This window comes from Corvus cornix, chromosome 17 (assembly GCF_000738735.6).
Source record: "Corvus cornix cornix isolate S_Up_H32 chromosome 17, ASM73873v5, whole genome shotgun sequence".
Taxonomy (NCBI): domain Eukaryota; kingdom Metazoa; phylum Chordata; class Aves; order Passeriformes; family Corvidae; genus Corvus; species Corvus cornix.
Window position 1 is genome coordinate 8,795,888 of NC_046346.1, and position 18,098 is coordinate 8,813,985.

The following is an 18,098-nucleotide window of genomic DNA, read 5'->3' on the forward strand; positions in this document are numbered from 1 at the left end:
ACCACTCCCATTCCCATTCCTGTTCCCATTCCCATCCCAACCCTCCTGGGGCACCCATCAGGATGGCAGGGAGGAAGGAAACCTTGACCAGGAGCACGCTGGGGATGTGGCCATGTGGGAATAAACCCAAACGTGCTGGAGAGGAAGAACAAATTCCCATCCTCATCCCCCTCAGGCATCCATCAGGGCATCAGGGGTGAAGGAAACCCTGACCAGGAGCACACCAGGGACAACCCCCTCTGCCCGTGGCCATGTGGGAAGGCACCAAAATGTGCTCAACTGCTGAGTTTTGAGTTCCCAAATGTCTCCAGTCACAATAAAACCCTTCAGACAACTGCTTTACTTTCCTCTCCCAAGCTTTAGCAGCTGAGCCTGTCTCTGCCACCAGCCAGCCAAAAGCCCGGTGCTGTGCCACCATGTGACGCTGTCTGACGGTGCCAGCACATCGTGCCCACCTGCAGGTGGTTTTTGGAGCCCCAAAAGCAACCCGCGTGTCTGTGTGACAGCTATTTCTGCGTGCCACAGACATCCCCTTCCCGTCTGCAAACCAACAATATCAACGCTGTCTATTTTTTACCTCTTCATTCAGCTTTTAGTTTTTTATTTAAGAAACACCCCAGTGGGCAAAAGAGGTGGGTGATGACTCAGTGCTCCAGTGCTTGTGTGGATTAATTTTTCAAAAATAAGGCTTTTAAACCACTTACTCGGTTTATTTAGCAGGACTGTGTGTGCACTGCCTAAATCATATCCCATACATTGCTTTTTTGGAAGGGATGAAGCTTGGTTTCTAATAATGAAGTTATTTACATGGATAGATATTCCCATTTATTTTCAATTTGAAGGGAGTGGATGCATTTTCATCGCCTCTTAAATACCATCACCCCACTAAGACAGAATTCCAAATTAACTCAGAGCCAGACTCCTCAGGGACCAGCACTAGGGAAAGTGTTTAAAAGAGGAATGATTTTCTATTGGAAATGAGATCTCGCTGCAGATAAATTTCCCACGAGAATCCCTCGATATCAGCAGCATTTTGGCCAGGCAAACAAACTGCAAACAAGCCCTCTGCTAAGGGTAAAGCCTTCCTACGGAGCATCACGGGGGTGGGAAAGGGAAATATTCCAGCTTTGGAATTATTTTCCCATTGAAATGAGTCCGAGGGCTGAGAACAGTGTTAGGATGGAAAAGGCTGATGCACCGTGGGCATTCCCGAGGGTGCTGGCACGGATGCAGGTGGCATCTGGGTGCCAGTTGATGTCCTTGATTTTGACCACGTGGGGAGTGTTCGGCTCGGAGGGATCACCCGCATCCCTCCCTGCGCCCCTGCCCAAAAAAGCGGATTCTTGGCTCCAGGGTGGCATCCCCCTGGCACTGCGAGGGGGAAGGACCCGCTGGTGTCCCCCGGGGTGGTGGCACCGCTGCAGGGCTGGTGGCACAGGCGGGGAGGGATGTGAGCATCCTGCCGCCCCCTGCCAGCCCCGCGGCGGCCGAGGGCAGCTATTTCAGGAGGATAAACAGGATGCCTCAGCCCGGCCACCTCGGATCCTCCCTCCCACCGCTCCCGGGTAAACAAGTCCAGCCCAGGAAAAGCCTCCTGGAGCCCTTTCCACGTTTCCAAGCCAAGCAGCTGAGACGAGCTTCGCCCAGCCCAGCCCCAGCTTCCAGAGGTCTGGAAGCATCCAGGGAGCAGAGCGATCCCAAGGCGTGCATCCACCTCGGCAGCGACTCCCCGGAGCCGCCCTGAGGCTGGGAACAGCTTGAACTTTCTGGTCACGCCACCACGTCCTCCTCCTCTTCCTCCCTCGGTCACACCCCGAGCTGCTGGCGGTGCCCGGGCTCTGGGAATGACGCCGGCGAGGCCTTTCCTCCCTGCGGATCGTGCCCAGGCAGCGCCGCAGGATCCTGCGAGGCCGTTTCCGCCTGTTGCTCTCGGCAAAGGAGCCGCGGCAGCAGCAGCAAGAGGAAGGAGGAGCTTTTCCACCGCTTCCTCCAGCGCCGCAGCTCCAGCTGCTCCCTTCCCGGCTGTGTCCGAGGAGACTTTGCAGGATCGGTGGAACATTCCCGGGTTTAGTGTTGCTCTCCGAGTGTGCCCTCCTGCTCCCTGAGATGCCCCCATCCCGGGACAGCTCCTGCTCCCAAATCTGTGGCCGGGGCGGGTTTTAAATCAACTCGAGCGTTTCCCATCGCGTTCTCCCGCGGGCTGGGGAGGGCGCGGGGCCCCTCGCTGTGCCCGCTGCCCGCCGGCTCCCACGCCCGCTCTCCACCTTGGCAGCGCCCGAGCCAAGGTCAAGGCTGGCGGCCGCGGGGTGTGGGCGCAGGTGGGACGGAGCCCGGGTGTTGCAATGCCGGGGCTGGGGCAGCGCGGTGCCAGCACGGAGCCGGTTTTCCCAGCGGGACTGCGGGGGGGACACCGGGCACTGCCCAGCGCCCGGCTCCATCCTGCCCATCCCCCTCCTCCCCCTCCGGCAATTAGCGCGGCTAATTACCCGCCGGGGGACACTCGCAGCCTCTCCCTGCTCCCGGGGGCGGCGGGAGGGACGCGGGGCGGTGCGGGAGGAGTGGCCGGGGGGGCCGTGGGGCGCCGCGCTGCCGGGCCGCCCCGAGCGCTGCCTTCCTCCTCCTCCTCGTCCTTCTCCTCCTCCTCCTCCCTCTTCCCTCCTCCTCCTGCCGCTCCTCCCGCCGCCCGGCCCGGCCCGGCTCCGCTCGCCATGGGAGATGTGGTCTCCACGCACCTGGACGAGGGTCGCCGCCAGCACATCGCGGGTGAGCCCCCGACGCGCCCCCCGCTCCGCTTCTCCTCGGCGGGATCTCCCCATCCCTCCTTCAATCCCTTTGGGACCCCCCCGCTCAGTGTTCCCGGGACCCCCACGCCTGCTCTTCGCCTCTCTCTCGCTCTCTAACCTTTTTAATTTTTAGCTTCCCCGTGGTTTTGCCTGGGCGCAGCTCGGGGGGCTCCGGGGGGTACCCGAGGTGCCCGTCTGCCTCCCAAATGGAAGGTTGGATTGTGCCGGGGGTGTTTGTGTTGGCGGCGGGGCTCGGGGACCCCTCGGGCTGCGGGGAGGGAAGAGGGGAGCTGGGCTCCGGGGGGATGCTGGAAGCCGGGTCCAGCGCGGGGACACCGCTGTCAGCACGGGGACTGCTGGGGCTGGCTGGCAGATGAGTCTCATCCCCCTTTGCATTGCTGGGAGATCATTAGGAAAAGCCCTCCTCAAAGGTTCTGGCTGCCTCCAGCCTGCCCCGGCACAGGCAGGACACAGCAGTGCCCCCGCCAGCGCCGTGGGACGGGCAAGGGTGACAATGGGGTCATTGAGAGCCCGTCTGTCCCCGGGCGGCAGCGCCTCGCCCGTGGCACAGGATGTCTGGCCAGAGCTGCCTGGGAAGCGCGGAACGCGGGGTTACGGCTCCGCACAGGCTGGGATTGTGTGAAGCAGTGGCTGGGGGGAAGGTCAGGGCTGCTAATTGGGGTCTGTGGTGACACTCCTGACCCCTGTGAGTGGGGTCACCTCTCCGTCGCGGTGCTGGGCTCCCCCAAGCCACTTTGTGATGCGGGCTCTTGGCTCCCAGGGGCTGCTGAGCGGGCAGGACGTAACCTCCGAGCCCTTTCACGCCCCAGCTTTGGTTTCAGCTCCCCAGGCGGGCAAAGCCTCGTCTCCAGTGGGTGAAGCCACCCCCGCACCCAGCGGAGCCGCACCTGGGTGGGTGTCACCGCCGAGGGTGGCTTCGTGCTGGACCTTGTGCGTCTCGCAGGCAGCTCAAGGGCTGGGGAGTGCCGATGTTTTGGAGGTGACTCCGCCATATCACTCCTCTGTCTCGGCCATAAAGCCGCGGGAGTGGCTCTGAAGTCCTTTTGTCCCCGAGGGCTCTGGGGGAAGAGCTGCTGCCGGCGGAGCAGCGCTGGAGCTGCCGTGGGGCTGGCACAGGGACACGGTGTCTCGCGGTGCAGCCCCTCCGCCCTGCCAGGCCCCATCCTGGCAGGAATGCTTACGTGGTATGCGGCTCAGCAGGACGCCAGCAGGTTTCTGAGCTTTGAAGGAGAGCTTGGAACTCGCTCTGGGGTTTTCATCTCGCATTAGTTAAAGCTCAGCCCGGCTGATCTGCGAGGCTGCACCGGGTCGGGGCTGCCCGTGGCGTGTTTGGATCCAAAGCAGATCCCGAATCTCCCTGAAACTTGCTGGTTGTCAGTGCAGAGATAGCTCCCTGTGCAAGCCCCTGTGATCCTAATCCTGAAGAATAACAAGGAAAAGCCTGGCTGGGTTTCCTGTGCAGGGATCTGTCTCTGCTGGGTCAAGGACTGGGTGTTTGCAAGGCCAGGCTGGATGGTTGCACCCCGGCAGGGGCTGAGCTGTCAGCCCAGGGTGGGTTTTAACCCATGCCTGGGGGCTGCAGAGGCCTTTTCGTGGGAAAAAAGTTTTAATGGGAAAAAGATTTCCTGAGGGAAAAAAAAAGATTCCTGTGGAATAGGATTATGGAGACTGGGCTGGAAGATGCTGCAGCTCCAGAGGTTTGGGGTGAGTAGGGGGGGACACACCTGTACTGGGACACCTCCCTGTGAGAGACAGGGGCAAACTGGGCTCCTGGAGCACCTCTGTGCTCCTGCCAGGGCTCCTGGCTGGCTGAGGATCCCCCGGAGCTGGGAGGGGCTGTAACCCAGCAGGCAAGGCACGACTTGCTGTCAGGCATGCAAAGCAACGTGGCGGGGAAAACTCCGGGTTTTCCTGCCTAGCTCGGCCTGTTCTCCGCTGCCGCTGCCCCAGGAGGGATCCAGCCCTTCTGCAAGCAGCTTTTCCCACTTGTCCTCCCAAATTTGGGGAGTTTGGATTTGCTGTCCAGGCTGCCATGACCCCTGGTTGCTCGAGGAACAGGAGCTCTTTGTGCTTGGCAGTGCTTCCCAAGGTTGCAGCCTCTTAGACCAGCAGAGCTGAGGGGGAGAGCCTGGGCCAGACCTGTGCCCCTCCTGGGAATGAGTTAAAAGCAGGAGGAGGTGGGAAAAGCCCTGCCATGCCCACAGTGCCCAGGCTGTGGGGTCCCATGCCCTGTCCCGGCCCACGTGGTTGTGGCTGCGTGAGGCTCGTGCCAATGTCTCCCAGAAGTCACGAGCCACACACGCGTGACTTGGGTGGCTCAGGACCAGGGTCTTTCCTCCCTCTGGTGGGGCTGGAGGGCTCCAGGCAGGCATGGAGGCAGCTCCCTGCTGGGGATGCTGGGGCTGTCTGGAGGAGCTCTTTGCAGCTCCTGCACTCCAGTCTCCAGGGTCTCTCTGACCAGTGCTTCCTCCTGCCACCCTGCTTTGGACATCTTCCTGCCTGAGTCATCCAGTTTGTTTGTCAACACCCTTCGGCTGCCCTCCTCCTCCTCTTCCTCCTAGATGTGGTTTGGGAGTTGCTTCCAACCTGCTCTATGGGCTGGAGCAGGGACTGGCTCATCCTCCTTGTGCAAGGACGCCCAGCATGGGCACCCTCAGCCTGCCTTCCCTCGGGGAGGGATGGAGTGTCCTGGGAAACCAGGGTGTCATTGGGTGCCCTGGAGTTTTGCAGTGTCCTCTTCTGTCCGGGGCAGTGGGTGCTCTCAGCATGGGACTGGATGAAGCTCTTCCCTCATGCTGGAGTAACTCCTTCCCTAGAGCATCCCATGGACCCCTCCTGCTGGGGGCTGAGGTGAAGTGTGGCTGGCAGGAGCTGGCTGGGGTCTGGGTGGAGCTGGTACTCCTGAGCCCAGGGGTGGCAGAGCCCAGGGATGCAGCAGGAGCTGCCGGATGTCTCCGTGACCAGAGGGATGTGGGGGTGGGCGGCAGCACAGGGAGGGTCCCGGGGAGCTCACACCTTGCTCTGGCATCTCCGGGGAGTCGCCAGCCCGTTAATTACGGAGTGAAGCAGCTGCTAATTTCGGGGTAGGACTTCCACGGGCACCAGCCCACGCAGAGGTGGCGGAGGTGATACCGAGCCTCATCCCTGAAGCCGGACCTGCAGCCTCCCTGCTCCAGCGAGCTTTGCCAGGCATCGGTGTCTGCATATCCCTGATCCCACCAAGCAGGAGGCTGGATGCCGATGGCGTGGGCTGCAGGGCCGGCTCCAGATGTGCCAGAAGGCACCAGGCTGTGGCAAGCCCCAGGGATGGAGGGCTCGGTGTCCTCCTCCTGCTGGCAGCGGGAGCAGGTTCGCTGTGGCTTTTCCCTAAGCGTGACACTCATTTCCCAGCCTTTGCCGCAGCTCAGCTCCAGCCGGCGTGGGAGGCAGAGGCTGCCGCGCTCTGGGGTTGGTCTTGAGGCTGAAACCCTCACCCTGCCCCGGGGGAGCCGCGCAGGGAGGCTCCGAGGGCTCGGCGCTGCAGCCGTGGAGTGGTTTCTCCCAACGAAACGTGTGTCTTTCATCGCCAAATAAATAACTCCCCTGGCACGTCAGGGCTCCCTGCCAGCGGCGAGGGCTGGTTCTGGCAAGCTGGGGCTTTACCTGCAGCCGTCGTGTCGGGGCACGGGGCGCGCTCCGAGCCAGCGTGTTGGGGCAGGGGACATTGTTCTGGTGGCCTTCCCACGTGGGCGGGCCATGGGAGCCCTCCCGGCCGTGCTCAGCCCCGGGGCAGAGCCTGCCTTCCCTCGGGGAGGGCTTTCCCTGCTTCCCCCAGCCAGGGTTTAGCCACAGGCTTCGGCTGCAGCGAGCTGGGGCACGCACGGAGGGGATCCCTGCTCTGCCTGCGAGAGGCAGGGCTGGGACAGGAGGAACTGAGCCAGGATGGCAGCTGAGAGCTCTCCTTGGGCCAGCCCAGGGAGAGAAAATATCCCCAGAGCAGGACACCCCCACGGCAGTGTCGGACACCCCAAAACCCACTGCAGGGACACAGCCAGGAGCTGGGATTTCCCAAGCCTTTGCCTCCCCTCCTGCCCAAATCACTGCAGAGGCTGGCTCAGAGCTCAGAGGGGCTCGGTGCCTCTTGGCACAGCCCCTGTCAGCTCCATTCCACCCTCCTGGGACCGACAGGCTCCATGTCTCCAAGCTTTCCAGCAGGAAGAAGGGCTGGAGGGATCCAGAGATGTTTATCCACGGGCACTTGATGGGGCAAGGTGTGAAGGCAGGTGAGGATGGGCTCTCCAGGACCTGCTCTGCCCCTGCAGGACCCAGCTCTGCTCCCACCACCCACTTTGTGGGGGATCTCACCTCATCCTGGGGCTGCAGCCCCCAGAGCCCACCTGGTGAGGTCCCCAAGCAGGAGCTGTGCCCTGTCCCCAGCCCCTGGCTGGCCTTGATGCCCTGTCCCATGCCTGGGGGTGCCTGCAGTGGCTCCATGGAGAGCCCAGTGGCGGGGCCAAGAGGGGAGGGAGGAAGGGGCAGAGCAGAGCAGCTTTTGCTGCCTTCCAGTCTCTTGGACCAGCAGGGGAGGAAGCAATAAAACTCCACCTTTTCCCCCTTTTCAAAGGGAAAGAGCAGCGACATCTGACACAGGCCCCAGCTCTGGTAGAGCACCGTGCCCTTCTCCTTGCCCTCCTGCCCTTTTTTGTCCACTCCTGCCCTCGCTGGCAGGGATCTCTCTGGGGAATTCCTCTTGGGAACTCGGCCTCCTTCACTAGGGGAGTCCCCAGATGGGACATTCCCTCACAGCAGGATGGATGGGACACTGCCCTGGAGGTGACAGAGGACCTGGGGCAGGGTCTCGCCCATCTCCTGCTATGCTGGTGGTTCCTGGGACACAGGACTCTTGTCCTGGCTTCCTCTCTCCCTCTGCCAGCTCTGCTCAGCCCCTTGGGAGGTTTCCCTGCATGAAGGAATGTGCCCAAAGCTGAGGTGAGCCAGCTCCCAGACCCCAAAGTAGTGACGGGACAGCATCCTGTGGGATGGGTATGGAGGAGCTGGGGGGGGGAGCTCCAGGACAGGCTCCAGGACAGGCTCAGGGCTGTTTTCTTCAAATCCCTCTTGGCTGGGTTGTTTTTTTGGATACACATAAAAATCTTTGTTTGGTCTCCTCCCCCGGGGCTGGATCGGGTTTCCCACTGGCACTGTCCAGCTGGGCACAGGGACAGTGTGCCAGGTTTGGTGCCTCTCCCTGGGGCTGGGCACAAGGGAAGCGGCTGCCGGGACATCCCGGAGCATGGACTGCTGGCCCCCAGCTGCCCCCAGCATAGGAGATGCCCAAGTTTGCTCCATCCCCTTTGCCTTGGGGACCTCAGCTCCCCGTCCCATGGCTCCCAGGAGGATGTGGATGCCTGTGCACACCCCGGATTGCGCCATTCCCGAGGGCTGCAATGCAGCCCAGCCGGTGCTGGGGGATGAGCTGGACCTTGTCTGGGCAGGGGTGGTGCTGGTTCCCACCCTGCTGTGGTGAGAACCAGAGCGGTGGCAGCTCTTCTCCACCCTGGCCAGGTGCTGGTGGCACCCAGGGGAACGAGGGACACGTGGGGTGATGTGGTTGCAGCCAGGATGAGGGCAGTGGGTGCTGGTCCAGCTCAGGGTTTGGGGTTGGTGTTCAGCTTGAGCCAAGTCCCCTACAGGGATGCTCCATCCTCCCACAGCCACCTGTGTCCATGGGACATATCCTGACAGTCCTGGGAGTGCAGTCACCTCTGCTGGTGGCTTGAGCCCGGTCCCCGTGCCCACTGTCAGGTGGCTCTCTGCTTTGGGGTGGCTTTAACCCAGCTATGAGGGCACCTGTGCCCCACGGCTTTGGAGCATTGCCCCAAAGGCTGCTCCAAGGGGAAAGGGGGCTTGCAGGTTGGATGGGGGCAGGAATCTCCTCCTCCCACATCCCTCGGAGGCTGTTTGGGCAGGGAGGCTCAGGGCAGGCACCTCGGCCCAGCCCCGGGAGCCGCTGGAAGGCCCCGCTGCTGTTTGTTATTCACAGGCACATTCCTCGCACGCAGCAGCCCCGCACTGCCTTGTTCCCGGGAAGCAGCGGGACACCGGCATCCACGCCACGGGAAAACACCCGCCGGCACGTAGCCGGCCGCTGATCCCTGTCCTGCCGGGCTGGACGTGACCCCGAGCCACGGCAAGGGGCTGGAGCAGGGGGCTGAGCCCGGCTCACAGCCGGGATAGCAGAGCAGGAGCAGCGGTGTCCAAAGAAGCAGCAGAAGGTGTCCAAAGCTTGGCTGAAAGTGGTTTTTTCAGTGTTTTTCAGCTGTTCAGAGGTTGAGGAGCTGCTGCTGAATGTGCCGCTTCATTTTTAAACCCGTGGTTGGCTCCAGAGCCTCGCAGGGCCATGGGAGCATGGCTGTGTCCCGGCAGGTTGGATTGCCGTGGGCTGGGAGGGCAGCGGCGTTGGTGGTGGGAGATGGGCTGGGTGCTCCAGGGTGGGCACGCAGCCCTGGGAGCACCCGCGGGGTCCCAGCCGGCCGAGGGGACAGCGCAGGGTGCTGGGGATGGGGGCAGCTCTCTCAGAGCCGTGTCCCCGGCGGGTGCCCCAGTCCTGCGCTGGCACCACGGGCGCTTCTGACTCATCCGGGGGCAGAGCCCGGCACGGCACAGGCACGGCCAGAGAGGATGAACCGGTTCAGGCCCGGCCCCAGCTGGTTTCTCCGGCGAGGCTCCGCTGCCTCATCCCTTCCTACCCGGCCTGCCCAGCCTTCCCAGCGCGGCTGAGTCACAGCGCAGCCGGCCGCTCCCGAGCTGCTGCCTGGGGGAGGCACGGCATGCTCCCTTTCCACCCCCACCGGCCTTCGGAGCTGGTTTTGGGCAATACTTTCAGTTCTGAAAATATTCCCGATGGATTTTGGATAGTGCTGGAGGCTGGCAGCGCCCCTGTCCTGCCACCTCCCTGGCGCTGAGCCCTGCCTGGCATCAGAGCAGCCTCTGCTCCTGTCTTGTTCCAGTCAAGCTCAGTGCCAGTCCTGAGAGCAGCCCGGAGCAGGAACACCCCAGGGTGGGTTTGGGTGGGTTTGTGTGAAGGGTGCGGGGAGGTCAGAGGGGAAACTCTCCCAGATTTTGCTCTCCCACATTTTCCTTTCCCTGCTCCAGCCTCTCCTGGTTTGTATGAGAGAGGGAAATACGGAGAGCTGCTGGGTCAGCCCCTGGGTTTTGCTGTTATTAGGAACAAAACCTCCTCCAGCCCTTCTCTGTCACAGTGCCCCGGGGTGAGGAACTGGTGCCCAACTTCCCCCAGTCCTGGCATCTCCTCTGGGTGCTCAGCCGGGCTGAGTCAGGCCCATATGAAGGAGTTTGCTGTTTCTGGGTGGAAATGAGCTCACATTCAAATTCCCGAAACCCTAAACTGCCGGCTGGGGCTTAACCCTTTGGGTGCACCCGTTGGCTCTGCAGGGTTCCTGTGCCCCATCTGTAGTGGCACTGTCCCTTGTGCTGGCTGGCACTGCACTCCTGGTGCTCAGCCTACCTGGAGCCATCTCCTGCTGTCATTGTCTTTCCCAAATTCCTGCTGGGGTGAGCCTGGGATGAGCCAGGACAGCCCAGGGCCACGGGTCCTCCTCAGAGCTCGTGGGGTGCCCTGGGCACCTCATCCATGGCATCCTGTGCCCCCCATCCATGTGTGCACCCCATCCTCGCCGTGCTGTTCCCTCGGGGGATGCCCACACACTCTGTCTGCACAATGCCAGGATTTGGGACACAGGAGGACAGCTGAGGGACAGTGGGAACATGGCCTGGCTGTGCCTGGACCAGACAGCAGAGAGGGCTGGAGCAGCCCCACAGAGAGAGATGACCTGGGGACATCACCTGGGGACAGTCAGTGGCATCCACATCCCTGCAGTGGCTTTGTTTCCCTTGCTGGAAGAGCCATCACTGGCCCTGTCAGTGCCTCCGTGGTGATTGTCCCTATCAGTGCCAGTGGTCTGGGGCTGCTGGGAGCCCCCCCGCAGCCTGCCCCCGCTCACTAATCATTTACTGGCTAAATTAGTAATTAACTCCTCACCCAGCAGCCTCAGCAAGCTGCCCACGGGTCACCTGTCCCACAGGGACTGTCCCCAGGGCAGGGACACCCAGCAGAGGGACGTGAGGACGTGTCCCCGCCGTGTCTGCTCCTGCCCTGCCCTGCAAGCACAGCCCTGCCAATCCCCCCGGTGGAGCTGCCCGGGGGACACCGGACACTGCGTGGGGCCGGGGGGAGCTGGCCTGAGTCCGGCTGTCCCACAGAGCTGGGGAAGGAGCCAGGCCAGGCCACAGCCCCCCCCCAGCCCGGGGGTTCTGCTTCAATGAGCTGGTTTGGCCTTTTTGTTTTTCTTAATTTTTTCTGGACCAAGAGGAAAATTCCCTGCCTGGGGTGAGGCATCCCTGTGGCACCCACAGGGGTTTGGGCACCCTACGCCAGCTCCTGCTGCCACTCCACTCCTGGGATAGTGGAAAGTGTCCCTGCCCGTGGCAGGGTGTGGAATGGGATGAACTTTGAGGTCACTTCCAACCCAAACCAATCTTTTCTTCCATGATTCCACGATTCCACATCCTCCCAGGGGGCTTCTGAGGAGGGCTGGGATTCCAAAGGCACCTCACCCCCTGGACAGATGTAAAGTGGACACGTGAGGGCCGTGGCTGCCAGACGGGATGTGGGCTTGGAGGAGGATGCAGATGACTGTTCCTACTGGGATTTGCCAGCTGCTGGCCTGCAGCCCCTCCGAGGGGGGTGTGTGAGCACACGTGTGTGGGTGTGCATGTTGGAAAAGAGAAGGTCCTGTGGAGACCTCATAGCTCCTTCCAGTGTCTGAAGGGGCCACAAGGAATTTGGAGAGGGACTTTCATGAGGAATTGTAGTGACAGGACAAGGGGGAATGGCTTCAAACTGAAAGAAGGGAAATTAGGTGAGATACTGGGAATAAATTATTCCCTGTGAGGGTGGGCAGGCCCTGGCACAGGGTGCCCAGGGAAGCTGTGGCTGCCCCTGGATCCCTGGCAGTGCCCAAGGCCAGGCTGGACAGGGCTTGGATCACCCTGAGACAGTGGAAGGTGTGTCTGGGGTGGCACTGGATGGGCTGTAAGGTCCTTCCAACCCAACCCATTCCCTGATGCCCTGCTGATGGGTGTGCCTGTGTCTGTGGGTGCCCCAGAACTCTGGTCCCCACTGCCTTTGGGAGCAGCTGAGGGACCAAGCCCTGGGGACACACCTGGGCTGAGCCCCGTCCCTGTCCCCATCAGGCTCTGTCCCACCAGGGACACGTGGCATCCCCAATACCCCCGTAGGAGGTTGAGAGAACACTGAGAGAGAATGAGGAGGAGGAGGAGGAGGAAGGACAAAGAAATATTGGAGCAAACCTGTGCAGGACCGACCTCCCATGGCTGAGTCTGCTGAGCGGGCTGCCCAGGCCTGGGCTATTTCCAGCAGCACTCCCATTCTCACATGATCTCAAGGACATGAGGAAAACGAGCTCTGGACACACACTGGTGCTGGAAGGGCTCTCCATGAGCCTGGGAATGCGGGATGGGGTTTCTGGAGCTCCTGCTGTGGTGGAACAACCTGCAGGCAACAAATGCAGCAGCTGGAGGGAAGAGCAAGGTCCAGCTGTGCAGGCTGGGCTCCAGGTGATCAGGGCTCTGGGTCACACCTGCAGCTCATGGATTGGTTTTTTCCCCCATCTCTCAGAGGTGGGGCTGGCTCTGGTCTTATGGGAGGTTGGGATCAGAGTTGGCTCTGCCTTGGGATGTGCCTGTGTTGGAGAGAGTCCAGAGGAGGCCAAGGAGCTGCTCCCAGGGTTGGACCCCCTCTGCTCTGGAGCCTGGCTGGGAGAGCTGGGGGTGCTCACCTGGAGAGGAGAAGGCTCCAGGGAGAGCTCAGAGCCCCTTGCAGGGCCTAAAGGGGCTTCAGGAGGGCTGCAGAGGGACTGGGGACAAGGACTGGAGGGACAGGACACAGGGAATGGCTTCACACTGAAACAGAGCAGGGCTGGATGGGATATTGGGAAGGAATTGTTCCCTGGGAGGGTGGGCAGGCCCTGGCACAGGGTGCCCAGAGCAGCTGGGGCTGCCCCTGGATCCCTGGCAGTGCCCAAGGCCAGGCTGGACATTGGGGCTGGGAGCAGTCTGGGACAGTGGGAGGTGTCCCTGCCCATGGCAGGGGGTGGGATGAATTTTAAGGTCCCTTCCAACCCAAACCATTCCATGATTCCATGTGTGGGGCTGATTACGCTCCTGGAGATGTTTCCAAGGGCAGCACACAGCCAGTCCCAGCTGCTGGACCAGCTTGGACAGTTTGCCTTTGGAACCCTGAAGGCAAAATCCACCTCCTGCCCTGGCTCAGAGGGACCAAGACCCAGCCAAGGCTGCCCTGGCCGGGCTGTGACCTCAGAGCAGGCGAGGGCTGCACCTGCCTTTGGGGCACCGATGGCTCCAGGGCTGTGCCCTGGCCGTGCCCTGCCTGGGCTCAGTGACAGCTGCGGTGGCCGGTCAGGGGGCTGGGCAGGACAGGAGCCTCCTCTCCTGGCTGGTTTCACCCACAGGAGCCTCGGGCTCTGCGCTCCTCCAGCGTCACCCGCGACAAGGACAAAGCTGTGCTGCCCTGCTCTGTCCCCGTGTCCTCACGGGGCCACCTGCCCTGCTGTGCCCCCAGCCCAGGCTGGGTGTGGGGGTCCCTGGGGACCTGGCAGGGAGGGCTGGAGCGTGGCTGGGAGCTGCTGTGGCCCTGCCCTTGCTCCCAGCATCCCACACCCACATCGGCTCGGGCTTTGCCGATGCCCAGAGCCCTCTCCGCGCCCTCCCCGGCTGTGCAGCCCCTTTATCCCCCTCCTCCTGCAGCCACCACGCGCGGCTGAGTCACGGAGAGGCAGGAGGGGCGCAGGAGGCTGGGGACAGAGGAGCTCTGTGACCAGAGGTGCTGGCACAGGGATCCTGCTGAGCCAGGCGTTGGTGCTGCCGGTGCTCTTGGAACCCCGCGGTGGCTTCCGCTGCCAGGAGCCGGCAGCCAGCGGGACGTGCCAGGGCCTGCGCCAGCCCCGCCGCCCCGCTGGGTGTGACAGGGACCGGCTGGTGGCAGGGGGAGGGTGCTGCGGTCCCCTGGCAAACACCGCGATTGGGAAAGCGCTGTGGGTGGGTGGCTGGGGACACCCGTCCCTGGGAGGTCCCCGTGGGTGCTCCTGTTTGCCAAAGCACTTTGTGGGTGTGCTGTTGGTTGTGGGGTGGGGTCCCTTCCCTCCTTTGCCATGATGGTGAGGGGTCTGAGGACAGGTGACAATCTAGGGGGGCTGTGTCCCCTGTCCCCAGACCCCTCCAGCTCTCGGCTGGATGTGCAGCCAAAGCTGCTCAGGGAAGGACGGCCACTCGTGGGTGGCTTTGATGGTGGAGCTGGAGCAGGGAATGCTCTCCATAGCCCCCCGTGCTCTGTGTGCAGCCAGGGAATGCTCTCCATAGCCCCCTGTGCTCCGTGCTGAGCCAGGGAATGCTCTCCATAGCCCCCCGTGCTGAGCCAGGGAATGCTCTCCATAGCCCCCCGTGCTGAGCCAGGGAATGCTCTCCATAGCCCCCTGTGCTCTGTGTGGAGCCAGGGAATGCTCTCAGCACTTTTGAGAGGCTTTGCTCAGCCTGATGAAGGAGCCGGTGGGCGGCTGAGGCAGTTCCTGAGTGTGACACATCAGCCCTGCCAGGGTGTTCCGGATGTGAGGGGTCAGGACACCCTCTGGCATCGTCAGCGTGGGCTTCCCATCCTCTGCTCAAGCAAAGCCCGGCTGTGCCACCACTAGCACCCCACATTTTGTCACCTCCTGATCCCACAGAGGGTCCATGTCCCTCTTGCTTCCCCAGGCTTGCCACCAGGGCTACTAGGCAGGGAACACCAGTGGCCCCAGACATCGCCCCAGCACCCCGGAGAGTGCTGCTGAGCCGGGGCAGATTTAGTCACCTCGCATGTTTGACTGCAAGTCTTGTTCCAACCTCTGCAAATAATTGACTTTTGCTTTCCCCTTTACTTAAACCCTCCTAATTGGCCCCACTGTTAATCAGGGAAGAATGAGTGACTAAGCCTGCCCGGGGACCTGGGGCTCCTTTTTTCCCATGGACTGAAAGGAAATGAAACCTCAAAACGTCGTTTTAAATCTCAGCTGTCTGCATGGCTGCCCAGAGCCCTGGCCAAAACCACACGGCTTGGGAGACGGGAATTGCAACAGAGGGGCTGCAGGGATGCCAGGAGGAAAGGCCAAAACCCAGGCTGAGGAATTGCTGTGCTGGGATGAGCTGGGGTGTCCCATCCTTTGTTGTGAATTTGTTAAATTCCCAGGGGTTTCCCAGCCTGATGCTGGTCTGTAGTTCGCTCCTGTGGCTCGTAGTGCTGGCATCTCCTCAGGGATGGCTCCATCCCTCCTTGGGCAGCATTTTCCTCTGGAGCCGCTCATCCCATGGGGATTTGCAGCACCCTGCAGCAAAGCTGCTCCTTGTGCTGCCTTGGCTGCCAGCTCCAGGCCGGCTCCTGCTGGAGGTTTTGGCTGCCGCTGGAGGTTTTGGCTCCTGCTGGAATTTTTGGCTGCTGCCAGGCTGTGCCGTGCGGGTGTGGGGGCTGTTTTGTCTGGGTTCGTGCCCCCAGCATCGCGCTGGCTCCAGCACCGGGATGCAGAGCCAGGATCCATCCTCCCCGCGCCCATCGCCGGCACTCTGGCGCAGCCTGAGCCGTCAGAAATTGTTGGAGGAGACTCAAATTCTTCATTTTTCACAGGCTCTGGGGCAAAGTTGACAGGGGAGTTCAAAGTCAAGGCCCCATGTGCCAAAAGCAGCTCGGGGGGAGTTGTTTCTCCAGCTTTGGGATGCTTTGGGACGGGGTTTTGGTGTGGGACCCCCATGGGGAGTCTGGAGCAGGGGTGGGGAGGGTGCTGGGTGGGTCAGGGTGCCCAAGAGAGTCCCATGGCTGCCACATTGGGGCAGGTAAAGCCCCGTCCCTGCTGCTGGGGGTGGGTTTGCAATGTGCTCCCACACCCTGCATTGAGGGGCTGCCTGTGGGATGGAGGGCGTCTCCTTCAGTGTGGGGTGCAGGGGTTATGTGGCAGCTCAAGCTCTCCCAACACCTTGGACTCATCCCAGACTGGAGTTTGGGGTCCTGGTGGGGGTCCCTGCCTCACATGGGGGGCTCCAGGCTGTCCTTTCCCCTCACCCTAACCCTAATCCCAACCCTGCTGCTTCACGAGCTGCAGGGCTGGGAGCCCCTTTGTGGGATGGCCCTTTGGGGGCACAGCGGGGTCAGGGGGGTTTGAGCGATGTTTGGGCTGGGCAATGGGGGGCTGCCCCTAATCCCAGCTGGCTGAGGTGGTCGGAGCTGGGCCAGGAGCTGCACAAGGCACAGGAAGCCTCGGCACCGCCGGAATCAGCTCAATGTCAGGAATTTCCTGCCGGGGAGAGGAATCCATGAAATTAATGTGAAAGGCCAAAAAAAAGAGATCATCCTGACCCCGAATCGGGCCCTGGGCTGGGCAGGGAGGGCGGAAGGCAGCGGGTTCTGCCGTAGTCCCTGCACCAAAGGCTGTAGGGTGACAGGGGAGGGGTCTGGGTGGGTGCTGGGGGGTTTCAGGCCCCAGACCCAGCCCGTGCCTGATGTGGCTCTGCTGTCCCTTTGCAGAGAAGACGGGGAAGGTGCTGGGCGAGTTCTGCCGGTGCTACAAGGAGCAGTTTGGGGTAGCTCTCTTCAACAGCGTCCGCTATGAGATCGAGGGCGCCGGGGGCCCGCAGGCCCAGCTGCTCCACCGCAAGGTAAGGGCTCCGTCCCCCAGATCCACGTCCTTCCCAGAGCCCAGGCACGGCCCCTGTCCCTGTCTCACCCACCCTGCTGGGTGGAATGTGGCCCTGTGCTCCTGGTCCAGCCCGTCCCTGGGGCGTTGAATGCTGTGGGGCTCCCTGGGATGGTTTTTGTTCCCACCCCATGGAAGGAGCACGCGGAGGCAGCAGGGTAAGGCTGGCTTTGGTTGTCGCAGGAGCTCAGGGACCCCTCAGTGCCCAGAGAAGCCCTGAGCAGCCGTGCCAGGCTGTGTCCTCCTGCTCCTGGCTGCGAGTGATGCTCACACCTGGGCAAATTCCCAGGGAGGAGTAGGAAATCCCTGATCCCAGAGGTGGCTCCGAGTCTGACCTGCAGCAGCCACGTGTGTCCTGCCTGGCTGAAGGGATGGGATTTGTGGCCGTGGCTTCTGGCGGGGTGGATCCTGCCTTCCCCTCCCTCCCTCCCTCCTCCAAAGGCAGATGCACCTCAGGTGGGGCTGCTCACAAGCTGACATGGCTTGGGGTCCTCCCCGGGGTGGCTTTCTTGGGGTTTTCCCTGGCCAGGTTGGTGGAGCTGCTGTCCTTGAAAGCAGGAGGAGATGGGATTGCACATCTGCTTTTGTCTGGGGCTTAAAGGGGTGGCTCTGTTAAACCAATCGAGGAAATGCCTCCCTGAGCTCAGCCTCAAGCCCTGGGCGCTCACAGTGGCTGTGCCCCTGACCCACCCATGAAGGTGACACCTTGCCCAGGCACCAGGACGTGCCCCATCCCCTCAGGGACCTGCCTGGGTGCTGGGTGTGTTAGGAAAAATAAAGGAGTGGAGGTTCCTGGAGAGGAGCCGGGCCCAGTGTCCTCAGCACCCCCGGGTTCCTCGGATGCCTTCAGCCCCCTCGGGAGGTGCCTCCATCCCCAGGTTGGTTGCTTCATCAAAAAGCTCCAGCAAGCAGCCCAGGAATGTCTGAGGGACAGCAGCAAGGTCGGGAGGTCAGGGACACTGCAAGTCTTGGAAAAACCCTGTGGAGAAATAGGAATTCCTCCTGCTCAGTGTCCTGTCTGCTGCCCAGCCCCTCGCAGGGACCCAGCAGTGCCACTGGCATGTCACAGTGCTCCAGACACCACATCCGTGAGGGATGAGCATCTCCACCTGTGCTTTGTGCTCTCCAAACATGCCCCAATAAATTGTGGGTGGCACGAGGATGGAGGGTGTCCTCCTGCCCGGCCTCAGCTGGGATGTGGCACTCGGGATTTTTAAATGTTCTTTATTTATTCCCCTTTTCCTGTGAGCTCTGTGGTGCTCGGTGCAGTGACACCAGGGGTGACACTGGTGGCCTTCCTGGGCAGGGGGGGACAGCAGGAACAGGGTGTGAAGGATGATCCAGGCACCTGAAACACCAGCAGGATACAACAGCAATGAGAACACGGAATAAACACGCCTGCCTTTGGTCTCTCCAGCAATCCAGAGCTCCTGAAAACCCATCCCTGACACCCTCTGCTCCCTCTGTGGCAGGGATC

General features: G+C 62.0%; 1 protein-coding gene across 1 annotated transcript in view; it reads left to right on the forward strand.

Moving 5' to 3' along the window:
- Window positions 1–2,327: 2,327 nt before the first annotated feature.
- Window positions 2,328–18,098, forward strand: part of NIBAN2 (niban apoptosis regulator 2) — a 29,875-nt gene continuing 14,104 nt past the window's right edge. Inside the window, exons 1-2 of the mRNA XM_039561671.1 lie at window positions 2,328–2,763; window positions 16,453–16,583. Coding sequence (XP_039417605.1) covers window positions 2,343–2,763; window positions 16,453–16,583 — 552 coding nt within the window. The 5' untranslated portion in view covers window positions 2,328–2,342. The remainder of the gene's footprint in view (window positions 2,764–16,452; window positions 16,584–18,098) is intronic.